The following is a 12,375-nucleotide window of genomic DNA, read 5'->3' on the forward strand; positions in this document are numbered from 1 at the left end:
TCTCTGTATCTGCCTCTCTCTGTATCTGCCTCTCTCTGTATCTGCCTCTCTCTGTATCTGCCTCTCTCTGTATCTGCCTCTCTCTCTGTATCTGCCTCTCTCTCTGTATCTGCCTCTCTCTCTGTATCTGCCTCTCTCTCTGTATCTGCCTCTCTCTCTGTATCTGCCTCTCTCTCTGTATCTGCCTCTCTCTCTGTATCTGCCTCTCTCTCTGTATCTGCCTCTCTCTCTGTATCTGCCTCTCTCTCTGTATCTGCCTCTCTCTCTGTATCTGCCTCTCTCTCTGTATCTGCCTCTCTCTCTGTGTCTCTCCCTCTCTGTATCTCTCTCTCTCTGTATCTCTCTCTCTCTGTATCTCTCCCTCTCTGTATCTCTCCCTCTCTGTATCTCTCCCTCTCTGTATCTCTCCCTCTCTCTGTATCTCTCTCTGTCTCTGCCTCTCTCTGTATCTCTCTGTCTCTGTATCTCTCTCTCTCTCTGTATCTCTCTCTCTCTCTGTCTCTGCATCTCTCTCTCTCTGTATCTCTCCCTCTCTCTCTCTGTATCTCTCTCTCTCTCTGTGTATCTCTCTCTCTCTCTGTGTATCTCTCTCTCTCTCTGTGTATCTCTCTCTCTCTCTGTGTATCTCTCTCTCTCTCTGTGTATCTCTCTCTCTCTCTCTGTATCTCTCTCTCTCTCTCTGTGTATCTCTCTCTCTCTCTGTGTATCTCTCTCTCTCTCTGTGTATCTCTCTCTCTCTGTCTCTGTGTATTTCTCTCTCTCTGTGTATCTCTCTCTCTCTGTCTCTGTGTATCTCTCTCTCTCTGTCTCTGTGTATCTCTCTCTCTCTGTCTCTGTGTATCTCTCTCTCTCTCTGTGTCTCTGTGTATCTCTCTCTCTCTCTCTGTTTCTGTGTATCTCTCTCTCTCTGTGTATCTCTCTCTCTCTCTGTCTCTGTGTATCTCTCTCTCTCTCTGTCTCTGTATATCTCGCTCTCTCTCTGTCTCTGTGTATCTCGCTCTCTCTCTGTCTCTGTGTATCTCTCTCTCTCTGTCTCTGTGTATCTCTCTCTCTCTCTGTATATCTCTCAGTCTCTCTCTGTCTCTGTGTATCTCTCTCTCTCTGTCTCTGTGTATCTCTCTCTCTCTGTCTCTGTGTATCTCTCTCTCTCTCTCTGTATATCTCTCTCTCTATCTGTCTCTGTGTATCTCTCTCTCTCTCTGTCTCTGTGTATCTCTCTCTCTCTCTCTCTCTCTGTATCTCTCTCTCTCTCTCTCTGTCTCTGTGTATCTCTCTCTCTCTCTCTGTCTCTGTGTATCTCTCTCTCTCTCTCTGTGTATCTCTCTCTCTGTCTCTGTATATCTCCCTCTCTCTCTGTCTCTGTGTATCTCTCTCTCTGTCTCTGTGTATCTCTCTCTCTCTCTGTCTCTGTGTATCTCTCTTTCTCTGTCTCTGTGTATCTCTCTCTCTGTGTATCTGTGTATCTCTCTCTCTGTGTATCTGTGTATCTCTCTCTCTGTGTCTGTGTATCTCTCTCTCTGTGTATCTGTGTATCTCTCTCTCTGTGTATCTGTGTATCTCTCTCTCTGTGTCTCTGTGTATCTCTCTCTCTGTGTCTCTGTGTATCTCTCTCTCTGTGTCTCTGTGTATCTCTCTCTCTGTGTATCTGTGTATCTCTCTCTCTGTGTCTCTGTGTATCTCTCTCTCTGTGTATCTGTGTATCTCTCTCTCTGTGTCTCTGTGTATCTCTCTCTCTCTGTCTCTGTGCATCTCTCTCTCTGTGTATCTGTGTATCTCTCTCTCTGTGTATCTGTGTATCTCTCTCTCTGTGTATCTGTGTATCTCTCTCTCTGTGTATCTGTGTATCTTTCTCTCTCTGTCTCTTTGTATCTCTCTCTCTGTGTCTCTGTGTATCTCTCTCTCTCTGTCTCTGTGTATCTTTCTCTCTCTGTCTCTGTGTATCTCTCTCTCTCTGTGTATCTCTCTCTCTGTGTATCTGTGTATCTTTCTCTCTCTGTCTCTGTGTATCTCTCTCTGTCTCTGTGCATCTCTCTCTCTCTGTCTCTGTGTATCTCTCTCTGTGTCTCTGTGTATCTCTCTCTCTCTCTCTGTCTCTGTGTATCTCTCTCTCTCTCTGTCTCTGTGTATCTCTCTCTGTCTCTGTATCTGTGTATCTCTCTCTCTGTGTATCTGTGTATCTCTCTCTCTCTGTCTCTGTGTATCTCTCTCTCTCTGTCTCTGTGTATCTCTCTCTCTCTGTCTCTGTGTATCTCTCTCTCTCTCTGTCTCTGTGTATCTCTCTCTGTCTCTGTATCTGTGTATCTCTCTCTCTGTGTATCTGTGTATCTCTCTCTCTCTGTCTCTGTGTATCTCTCTCTCTCTGTCTCTGTGTATCTCTCTCTCTCTGTCTCTGTGTATCTCTCTCTCTCTGTCTCTGTGTATCTCTCTCTCTCTGTATCTGTGTATCTCTCTCTCTCTGTCTCTGTGTATCTCTCTCTCTGTCTCTGTGTATCTCTCTCTCTGTCTCTGTGTATCTCTCTCTCTCTGTCTCTGTGTATCTCTCTCTCTCTGTCTCTGTGTATCTCTCTCTCTGTCTCTGTGTATCTCTCTCTCTGTCTCTGTGTATCTCTCTCTCTGTCTCTGTGTATCTCTCTCTCTGTGTATCTGTGTATCTCTCTCTCTCTGTCTCTGTGCATCTCGCTCTCTCTCTGTCTCTGTGTATCTCTCTCTCTCTGTGTCTCTGTGTATCTCTCTCTCTGTCTCTGTGTATCTCTCTCTCTCTCTCTGTGTCTCTGTGTATCTCTCTCTCTGTCTCTGTGTATCTCTCTCTCTCTGTCTCTGTGTATCTCTCTCTCTCTCTGTGTCTCTGTGTATCTCTCTCTCTCTCTCTGTCTCTGTGTATCTCTCTCTCTCTCTGTCTCTGTGTATCTCTCTCTCTGTGTCTCTGTGTATCTCTCTCTCTCTCTCTGTCTCTGTGTATCTCTCTCTCTCTCTCTGTCTCTGTGTATCTCTCTCTGTCTGTCTCTGTGTATCTCTCTCTGTCTGTCTCTGTGTATCTCTCTCTCTCTGTCTCTGTGTATCTCTCGCTCTGTCTCAGTGTATCTCTCTCTCTCTGTCTCTGTATCTCTCTCTCTCTCTGTATCTCTCTCTCTCTCTGTCTCTGCATCTCTCTCTCTCTGTATCTCTCCCTCTCTCTCTCTGTATCTCTCCCTCTCTCTCTCTGTATCTCTCTCTCTCTCTCTCTGTGTATCTCTCTCTCTCTCTGTGTATCTCTCTCTCTCTCTGTGTATCTCTCTCTCTCTCTCTGTGTATCTCTCTCTCTCTGTGTGTATCTCTCTCTCTCTCTGTGTATCTCTCTCTCTCTCTGTGTATCTCTCTCTCTCTGTCTCTGTGTATTTCTCTCTCTCTGTGTATCTCTCTCTCTCTGTCTCTGTGTATCTCTCTCTCTCTGTCTCTGTGTATCTCTCTCTCTCTGTCTCTGTGTATCTCTCTCTCTCTCTGTGTCTCTGTGTATCTCTCTCTCTCTGTTTCTGTGTATCTCTCTCTCTCTCTGTGTATCTCTCCCTCTCTCTTTCTCTGTGTATCTCTCTCTCTCTCTGTCTCTGTGTATCTCGCTCTCTCTCTGTCTCTGTGTATCTCTCTCTCTCTCTGTCTCTGTGTATCTCTCTCTCTCTCTGTATATCTCTCTCTCTCTCTGTCTCTGTGTATCTCTCTCTCTCTGTCTCTGTGTATCTCTCTCTCTCTGTCTCTGTGTATCTCTCTCTCTCTGTCTCTGTGTATCTCTCTCTCTCTCTCTGTATATCTCTCTCTCTCTCTGTCTCTGTGTATCTCTCTCTCTCTCTGTCTCTGTGTATCTCTCTCTCTCTCTGTCTCTGTGTATCTCTCTCTCTCTGTCTCTGTGTATCTCTCTCTCTCTCTCTGTATATCTCTCTCTCTCTCTGTCTCTGTGTATCTCTCTCTCTCTCTGTCTCTGTGTATCTCTCTCTCTCTCTCTCTCTGTATATCTCTCTCTCTCTCTCTCTGTCTCTGTGTATCTCTCTCTCTCTCTCTCTCTGTATATCTCTCTCTCTCTCTCTGTCTCTGTGTATCTCTCTCTGTCTCTGTCTCTGTGTATCTCTCTCTCTGTCTCTGTATATCTCCCTCTCTCTCTGTCTCTGTGTATCTCTCTCTCTCTCTGTCTCTGTGTATCTCTCTCTCTCTCTGTCTCTGTGTATCTCTCTTTCTCTGTCTCTGTGTATCTCTCTCTCTCTGTCTCTGTGCATCTCTCTCTCTGTGTATCTGTGTATCTCTCTCTCTGTGTATCTGTGTATCTCTCTCTCTGTGTATCTGTGTATCTCTCTCTCTGTGTATCTGTGTATCTTTCTCTCTCTGTCTCTGTGTATCTCTCTCTCTCTGTCTCTGTGTATCTCTCTCTCTCTGTCTCTGTGTATCTTTCTCTCTCTGTCTCTGTGTATCTCTCTCTCTCTGTGTATCTCTCTGTCTCTGTGTATCTCTCTCTCTCTGTCTCTGTGTATCTCTCTCTCTGTGTCTCTGTGTATCTCTCTCTCTCTCTGTGTCTCTGTGTATCTCTCTCTCTGTCTCTGTGTATCTCTCTCTCTCTGTCTCTGTGTATCTCTCTCTCTCTCTCTGTCTCTGTGTATCTCTCTCTCTCTCTGTGTCTCTGTGTATCTCTCTCTCTCTCTCTGTCTCTGTGTATCTCTCTCTCTCTCTGTCTCTGTGTATCTCTCTCTGTCTCTGTATCTGTGTATCTCTCTCTCTGTGTATCTGTGTATCTCTCTCTCTGTATCTGTGTATCTCTCTCTCTGTGTATCTGTGTATCTCTCTCTCTCTGTCTCTGTGTATCTCTCTCTCTCTGTCTCTGTGTATCTCTCTCTCTCTGTCTCTGTGTATCTCTCTCTCTCTGTCTCTGTGTATCTCTCTCTCTGTCTCTGTGTATCTCTCTCTCTGTCTCTGTGTATCTCTCTCTCTGTCTCTGTGTATCTCTCTCTCTGTGTATCTGTGTATCTTTCTCTCTCTGTCTCTGTGTATCTCTCTCTCTCTCTCTGTGTCTCTGTGTATCTCTCTCTCTGTCTCTGTGTATCTCTCTCTCTCTGTCTCTGTGTATCTCTCTCTGTCTCTGTATCTGTGTATCTCTCTCTCTGTGTATCTGTGTATCTCTCTCTCTCTGTCTCTGTGTATCTCTCTCTCTCTGTCTCTGTGTATCTCTCTCTCTGTCTCTGTGTATCTCTCTCTCTCTGTCTCTGTGTATCTCTCTCTCTGTCTCTGTGTATCTCTCTCTCTGTCTCTGTGTATCTCTCTCTCTGTCTCTGTGTATCTCTCTCTCTGTGTATCTGTGTATCTTTCTCTCTCTGTCTCTGTGTATCTCTCTCTCTCTCTGTGTCTCTGTGTATCTCTCTCTCTGTCTCTGTGTATCTCTCTCTCTCTGTCTCTGTGTATCTCTCTCTCTCTCTGTGTCTCTGTGTATCTCTCTCTCTCTCTCTGTCTCTGTGTATCTCTCTCTCTCTCTGTCTCTGTGTATCTCTCTCTCTGTGTCTCTGTGTATCTCTCTCTCTCTCTCTGTCTCTGTGTATCTCTCTCTGTCTGTCTCTGTGTATCTCTCTCTCTCTGTCTCTGTGTATCTCTCGCTCTGTCTCAGTGTATCTCTCTCTCTGTCTGTCTCTGTGTATCTCTCTCTCTGTCTCTGTGTATCTCTCTCTCTGTCTCTGTGTATCTCTCTCTCTGTCTCTGTGTATCTCTCTCTCTGTCTCTGTGTATCTCTCTCTCTGTCTCAGTGTATCTCTCTCTCTGTGTCTCTGTGTATCTCTCTCTCTATCTCTCTCTCCGTGTATCTCTCTCTCTCTCTGTCTCTGTGTATCTCTCTCTCTGTCTCTGTCTCTGTGTATCTCTCTCTCTCTCTCTGTCTCTGTGTATCTCTCTCTCTCTCTCTGTCTCTGTGTATCTCTCTCTCTCTCTGTCTCTGTGTATCTCTCTCTCTCTGTCTCAGTGTATCTCTCTCTCTCTGTCTCTGTGTATCTCTCTCTGTCTATCTCTCTGTCTTTCTCTCTGTGTATCTCTCTCTCTCTCTGTCTCTGTGTATCTCTCTCTCTCTCTGTCTCTGTGTATCTCTCTCTCTCTCTGTCTCTGTGTATCTCTCTCTCTCTGTGTCTCTGTGTATCTCTCTCTCTCTATCTCTCTCTCAGTGTATCTCTCTCTTTCTCTCTCTCTGCAGTGTTATCATTGGGAGGCTTTCTGCGTATTTCCTTTTTGAAACATGTCTGTTAAGGAGCTGTCTCTATTCCAACTGGGCCTCGGTCCAGAGCTAAGAACACTGAGCCTTGCCAGAATCTCATTCCTGCCGCTGCTGTTCCACAGCCCGGTAGCAATCTCACTTGTTCGAGATGCTGCAAATCTCCAGGCCCGAAATATCAGCTCTTTTTTTCTTTTGTCTTTGTTCCTTTCATTTGGAATGTGTTCCAGGTAATCTGACCACCAACTCACCTCCCCTCCATACAGTCGGTGTCTCACCAATCCGACACCTGGCTACTCAGAGTATTACACGCTCACCTCTGGGTCAGAAGGTCGTGGGTTCGAGCCCCACTCCAGAGACTTGAGCACAAAATCCAGGCTGACAGTCCCAGTGTCGTACTGAGGGAGTGCTGCACTGTCAGAGGTGCCGTCTTTCTGATGAAGCATTAAACCAAGGCCCTATCTACCCTCTCATGTGGATGTAAAACATCCCACAGACACTATTGGAAGAAGAGCAGGGGAGTTCTCCCCTGTGTCCTGGGGCCAAAATTTATCCTCCAACCAACATCACTAAAAAACAGATGATCTGATCACTGTCTCATTGCTGTTTGTGGGATCTTGCTGTGCACAAATTGGCTGCCACATTACAACAGTGACAACATTTCAAAAGTATTTCATTGGCTGTGAAGCACTTTGGGACGTCCTGAGGTGGTGAGAGGCGTGAGGGAATCACAAGTCTTTCTTTCCCAGTTGTACTGAATGAATTCCAAAGTGAGTTACAGATCCCAGTTGCATCAGCCCTTGGACTGAGAGGCAGTTGGCGAGTGACTAGTTAAATGGTTCGAGACAAGGCAACGGTGAGCTAACATCTGGGCCCCACTTCCTTCAAAGCCTTTGGCAAACTCTTCAGTTTCAATTTTAGTTTTACAATGCGGTAAATTATCCACAGCTCCAGCAACTGAAATGCATCCGAGTACCACGTGGAAGTCTCGTAATCCACCAGCGATGGGTCTTAATCATCATTCATTGGAATATCAAAGGCCCCATTAAAGACACGGGATCAGTGTGCTGCATGTGGCACTAACTCAGGAAGCTCCATCCCTCCAGCTTCTCATCTTCTCCTCCCGCTCACTTACTCTCACACAATCCCGACTTGGACAGACACCTCCGTAAACTGCAGCTCATCCAAAACTCTGCTGCCCCGTATCATAACTCGCACCAAGTCCCGTTCACCCATCACCCCCTGTACTCGCTGACCTACATTGGCTCCCGGTCCGGGAACGCCTCGATTTTAAAATTCTCATCCTTATGTTCAAATCCCTCCATGGCCCTCGCCTCTCCCGATCTCTGCAACCTCCTCCAGCCCTACAACCCTCCGAGATCTCTGCTCTCCTCCAATTCTGGCCTGTTGCCCATCCCCGATTTCCATCGCTCCACCATTGGCGGCCGTGCTTTCAGCTGCCTCGGCCCAAAGCTCTGGAATTCCCTCCCTAAACCTCTCCACCTCTCTACCTTTCCCTCCTCGTTTATGACCCTCCTTAAAACCTACCTCTTTGACCAAGCTTTTGGTCACCTGTCCTAATATCTTCTTTTGTGGCTCAGTGTCAAAGTTGGTTTGATAATCCCTCCTGTGAAGCACCTTGGGAGGTTTTACTATGTGAAAGGCGCTATATAAATGCAAATTGTTGTTGTTGTTCCTTCATCATCGCTGGGTCAAAATCCTGGAACTCCCTTCCGAACAGCACTGTGGGAGAACCTTCACCACACGGACTGCAGCGGTTCAAGAAGGCGGCTCACCACCACCTTCTCAAGGGCAATTAGGGATGGGCAATAAATGTGGGCCTTGCCAGTGACGCCCACATCCCGAGAATCAATAAAAGAAACTTAAAAGTTCTTATTGAAGAAAGAGGTGAAAGATCAAGGTCTTACATTGAATGTACAGCACAGAAACAGGCCATTCGGCCCAACAGGTCCATGCCAGTGTTTATGCTCCACGCGAGCCTCCTCCCTCCTCTCTTTTTCATCTCACCCTATCAGACCATAAGAGCATAAGAGATAGGAGCAGGAGTAGGCCATTCGGCCCATCGAGCCTGCTCCGCCATTTAGTGCGATCGTGGCTGATCTGATTTTTACCTCAACTCCACTTTCCCGCCCTTTCCCCATATTCTTTGACTCCCTTGCTGATCAAAAATTTGTCTAACTCGGCCTTGAATGTATTCAATGACTCAGCCTCCACAGCTTTTTGGGTTAAAGAATTCCAAAGATTCACGACCCTCTGGGAGAAGAAATTCCTCCTCATTTCCGTCTTAAACGGCTGACCCCTTATTCTGAGACTATGCCCCCTTGTTTTAGATTCCCCCATGAGGGGTAACATCCTCTCAGCATCTACCCTATCGAGTCCCCTCAGAATCATGTATGTTTCAATAAGATCTCCTCTCATTCTTCTAAACTCCAATGAGTATAGACCCAACCTGTTCAATCTTTCCTCATAAGACAACCCTTCCATACCCAGAATCAACCGAGTGAACCTTCTCTGAACTGCCTCCAATGCAAGTATGTCCTTCCTTAAATAAGGGCACCAGAACTGTACACAGTACTCCAGGTGTGGTCTCACCAGCACCCTGTACAGTTGGAGCATGACTTCCCTGCTTTTATACTCCATCCCCCTCGAAATAAAGGCCAATATTCCGTTTGCCTTCCGGATTACCTGCTGCACCGTATGTTGACTTTTTGTGTTTCATGTATGAGGACACCCAGATCCCTCTGTACCGCAGCATTTTGTAATATTTCTCCATTCAAATAATATTTTGCTTTTTTATTTTTCCTCCCAAAGTGGATGATTTCACATTTTCCCACATTATATTCCATCTGCCAAATTTTTGCCCATTCGTTTAACCTGTCAATATCCCTTTGCAGACACTTTGTGTCCTCATCACAACTTGCTTTTCCACCTATCTTTGTATCATCAGCAAATTTGGCCACAAGACACTCTGTTCCTTCATCCAAGTCATTGATATATATTGTAAATAGTTGAGGCCCCAGCACTGATCCCTGCGGCACCCCACTAGTTACAGATTGTCATTTTGAAAATGACCCTTTTATCCCGACTCTTTGTTTTCTGTTAGTTAGCCAATCCTCTATCCATGCCAGTATATTACCCCCAACACCATGAGCTCTTATCTTGTGCAGTAACCTTTTATGTGGCACCTTATCGAATGCCTTTTGGAAATCCAAATACACTACATCCATTGGTTCCCCTTTATCCACCCTGCCTGTTACTTCTTCAAAGAACTCTAATAAATTTGTCAGACAGGATTTCCCCTTCATAAAACCATGTTGACTCTCCTTGATTGTATTATGAGTCTCCAAATGTCCTGCTACTACTTCCTTAATAATGGATTCTAGCATTTTCCCAATGACAGATGTTAGGCTAACTGGTCTATAGTTACCTGCTTTCTGTCTCACTCCCTTCTTGAATAGGGGTGTTACGTTTACGGTTTTCCAATCCACTGGGACCTTTCCAGAATCGAGTGAATTCTGGAAGATTACAACCAATGCATCCACTATCTCTGTAGCCACTTCCTTTAAGACCCTCGGATGCAAGCCATCAGGTCCAGGGGACTTGTCAGCCTTTAGACCCATTAGTTTACCTAGTACTTTTTCTCCAGTGATAGTGACTGCTTTTAGTTCCTCCCTCCCCTTTGCCCCTTGATTTTCTACTATTATTGGTACATTATTAGTGTCTTCTACTGTGAAGACAGATACAAAATATCTGTTCAGTTCCTCTGCCATTTCCTTGTTTTCCATTATTATTTCCCCAGTCTCATCCTCTAAGGGACCAATGTTTACTTTAGCTACCCTCTTCCTTTTTATATACTTGTAGAAGCTTTTACTGTCAGTTTTTATATTTCTTGCTAGTTTACTCTCATAATTTACTTTCTCCCTCTTTATTATTCTTTTAGTCATCCTTTGCTGGTTTTTAAAGTTTTCCCAATCTTCGGGCTTACCAGTAATCTTTGCCATGTTGTATGCTTTTTCTTTTAACCTGATACCATCCTTGACTTCCTTAGTTAGCCATGGTTGGTTCACCCTTTTTGTGGAGTCTTTCCTCCTCACAGGGATATATTTTTGTTGCGAGTCATAAAATATCTTTTTAAATGTTTGCCACTGCTTATCCACCATCATACCATCTAATCTGTTTACCCAGTCCACTTTAGCCAATTCCACCCTCATTCCTTTATAATTGCCCTTATTTAAGTTTAATACAGTAGTTTCAGACACAAGATCCTCGCTCTCAAACTGGATGTGAAATTCCATCATATTATGATCACTGCTTCCCAAGGGATCCTTTACTTTGAGATCATTAATTAATCCTGTTTCGTTACCCATTACCAGATCCAAAATGGCCTGTTCCCTGGTTGGTTCCCCGATGTATTGGTCTAAGAAACAGTCCCTAATACACTCTATGAACTCCTCCTCAGGGCTATTTTTGCCAATTTGATTTGTCCAATCTATGTGAAAGTTAAAATCGCCCATGATTATTGCATTACCTTTTTTACAAGCCCCCCTTATTTCCTGATTAATATTTTGCCCTACAGTGTAGCTACTGTTAGGGGGCCTATATACTACTCCCACCAGTGATTTCTTTCCCTTGCTATTTCTTACCTCCACCCAAATTGATTCAACATCTTGGTCTTCTGAGCCGAGATCATTTCTCACTATTATACCAATTTCATCCTTTATTAACAGAGCTACCCCACCACCTTTACCTTTTTTCCTATCCTTCCGAAATGTGAAATAACCCTGAATGTTCAGCATGTCCTTCTATTCCTTTCTCCCTCATGTGTTTATCGAGCTTCCCCTTAAATCCATCTACACTATTCACCTCAACTACTCCTTGTGGGAGCGAGTTCCACATTCTCACCACTCTCTGGGTAAAGAAGTTTCTCCTGAATTCCCAATTGGATTTATTGGTCTTGGTGCTGGGTGAGATGTGGGGAAGGAAGCTAAGTGAGGCTCAGGCCTGTTTCAGCACAGTTAGATGGAGGTTAAATCTCTGCCCCCAGTGTGTCTGAGAGAATCGCCCCGAACACCAGGGAAGCAGGTTTCCAGTTCCCACTCCTGCCGTGACTGAGGTTGCACTGATTGTCCATTTCGCTGACTGGCCCTGACTGGACAGGGACTAAACCTGCCTTTAATTCTTTTAGGTGAGGGTTGTCTGGATGGGTTTCGAGGGCCTGTGAAGCTGACAGATGCCCAAAATACTTTAAACTTGAACACAGATAAACATTTAATTGAACAATTAGCAAATGAAGCACAAGGTCAGAGCCGTGATTCCTTGTTCAGAATCTCCAAGGGCCCTCCGCATTTTCCAAAACATAGAATCATAGAATCTTACAGCATAGAAGGAGGCCATTCAGCCCATCGTGCCTGTGCCGGCTCTTTGAAAGAGCTATCCAATTAGTCCCACTCCCCTGCTCTTTCCCCAGAGCCCTGCAAATTTTTCCTTTTCGAGTATTTCTCCAATTCCCTTTTGAAAGTTATTATTGAATCTGCTTCCCCCGCCCTTTCAGGCAGCGCATTCCCGTAAAAAAGGGGGCAGGGGAGGGGGAGGGGGAGGAGGAGGGGATTAATACACCCACGACTTTGAAGTGATGAGACGGTGAGCACGTACCTCAAAGACGTCTTCGTCCAGTATCCTCGTGCCGAACACCACGATCCCATTTGTGTCAATCTCTGGCCGTTTGCTCCTGTTCAGCGATTTGTTTAACTTCTTTTTGCAATCCAGGATCATGGTGACTGTCTTCTTGTGGACACTGATTGCAATTCGATGCCATCTGCCAGAGCACAGAAAGAGAGAGAGGGATAGAGAGGGGTGAGAGGGAGAGAGAGAGAGAGGGAGAGGGGGAGAGAGAGAGAGGGGGGGAGAGAGGAGAGAGAGAGGAGAGAGAGAGAGAGAGAGAGAGAGAGAGAGAGAGAGAGAGACAGAAAGAGGGGGGAGAGGGAGTGGGGAGAGGGAGAGGGGAGAGAAAGAGAGAGAGAGAGAGAGGTAGGGGGAGAGAGAGAGAGAGAGATTACATTTTGAACCATATTCATGCTCCAGTGGTGATGAACGATTGACGTGTATCTCTGCACAGACCAGTTTAGACCCAGTCACAGCCCTGGCTCAGT

The 12,375-nt window shown here is 45.5% G+C and overlaps 1 protein-coding gene across 1 annotated transcript in view; it reads right to left on the reverse strand.

Annotated features, from left to right (window-relative positions):
• LOC137300359 (collagen alpha-1(V) chain-like) overlaps positions 1-12,375 on the reverse strand; it is a 199,044-nt gene that overhangs the window by 79,791 nt on the left and 106,878 nt on the right. Inside the window, 1 exon segment of the mRNA XM_067969443.1 lies at positions 11,879-12,041. Coding sequence (XP_067825544.1) covers positions 11,879-12,041 — 163 coding nt within the window.

The sequence above is a fragment of the Heptranchias perlo genome, chromosome 31, assembly GCF_035084215.1.
Source record: "Heptranchias perlo isolate sHepPer1 chromosome 31, sHepPer1.hap1, whole genome shotgun sequence".
Taxonomy (NCBI): Eukaryota; Metazoa; Chordata; class Chondrichthyes; order Hexanchiformes; family Hexanchidae; genus Heptranchias; species Heptranchias perlo.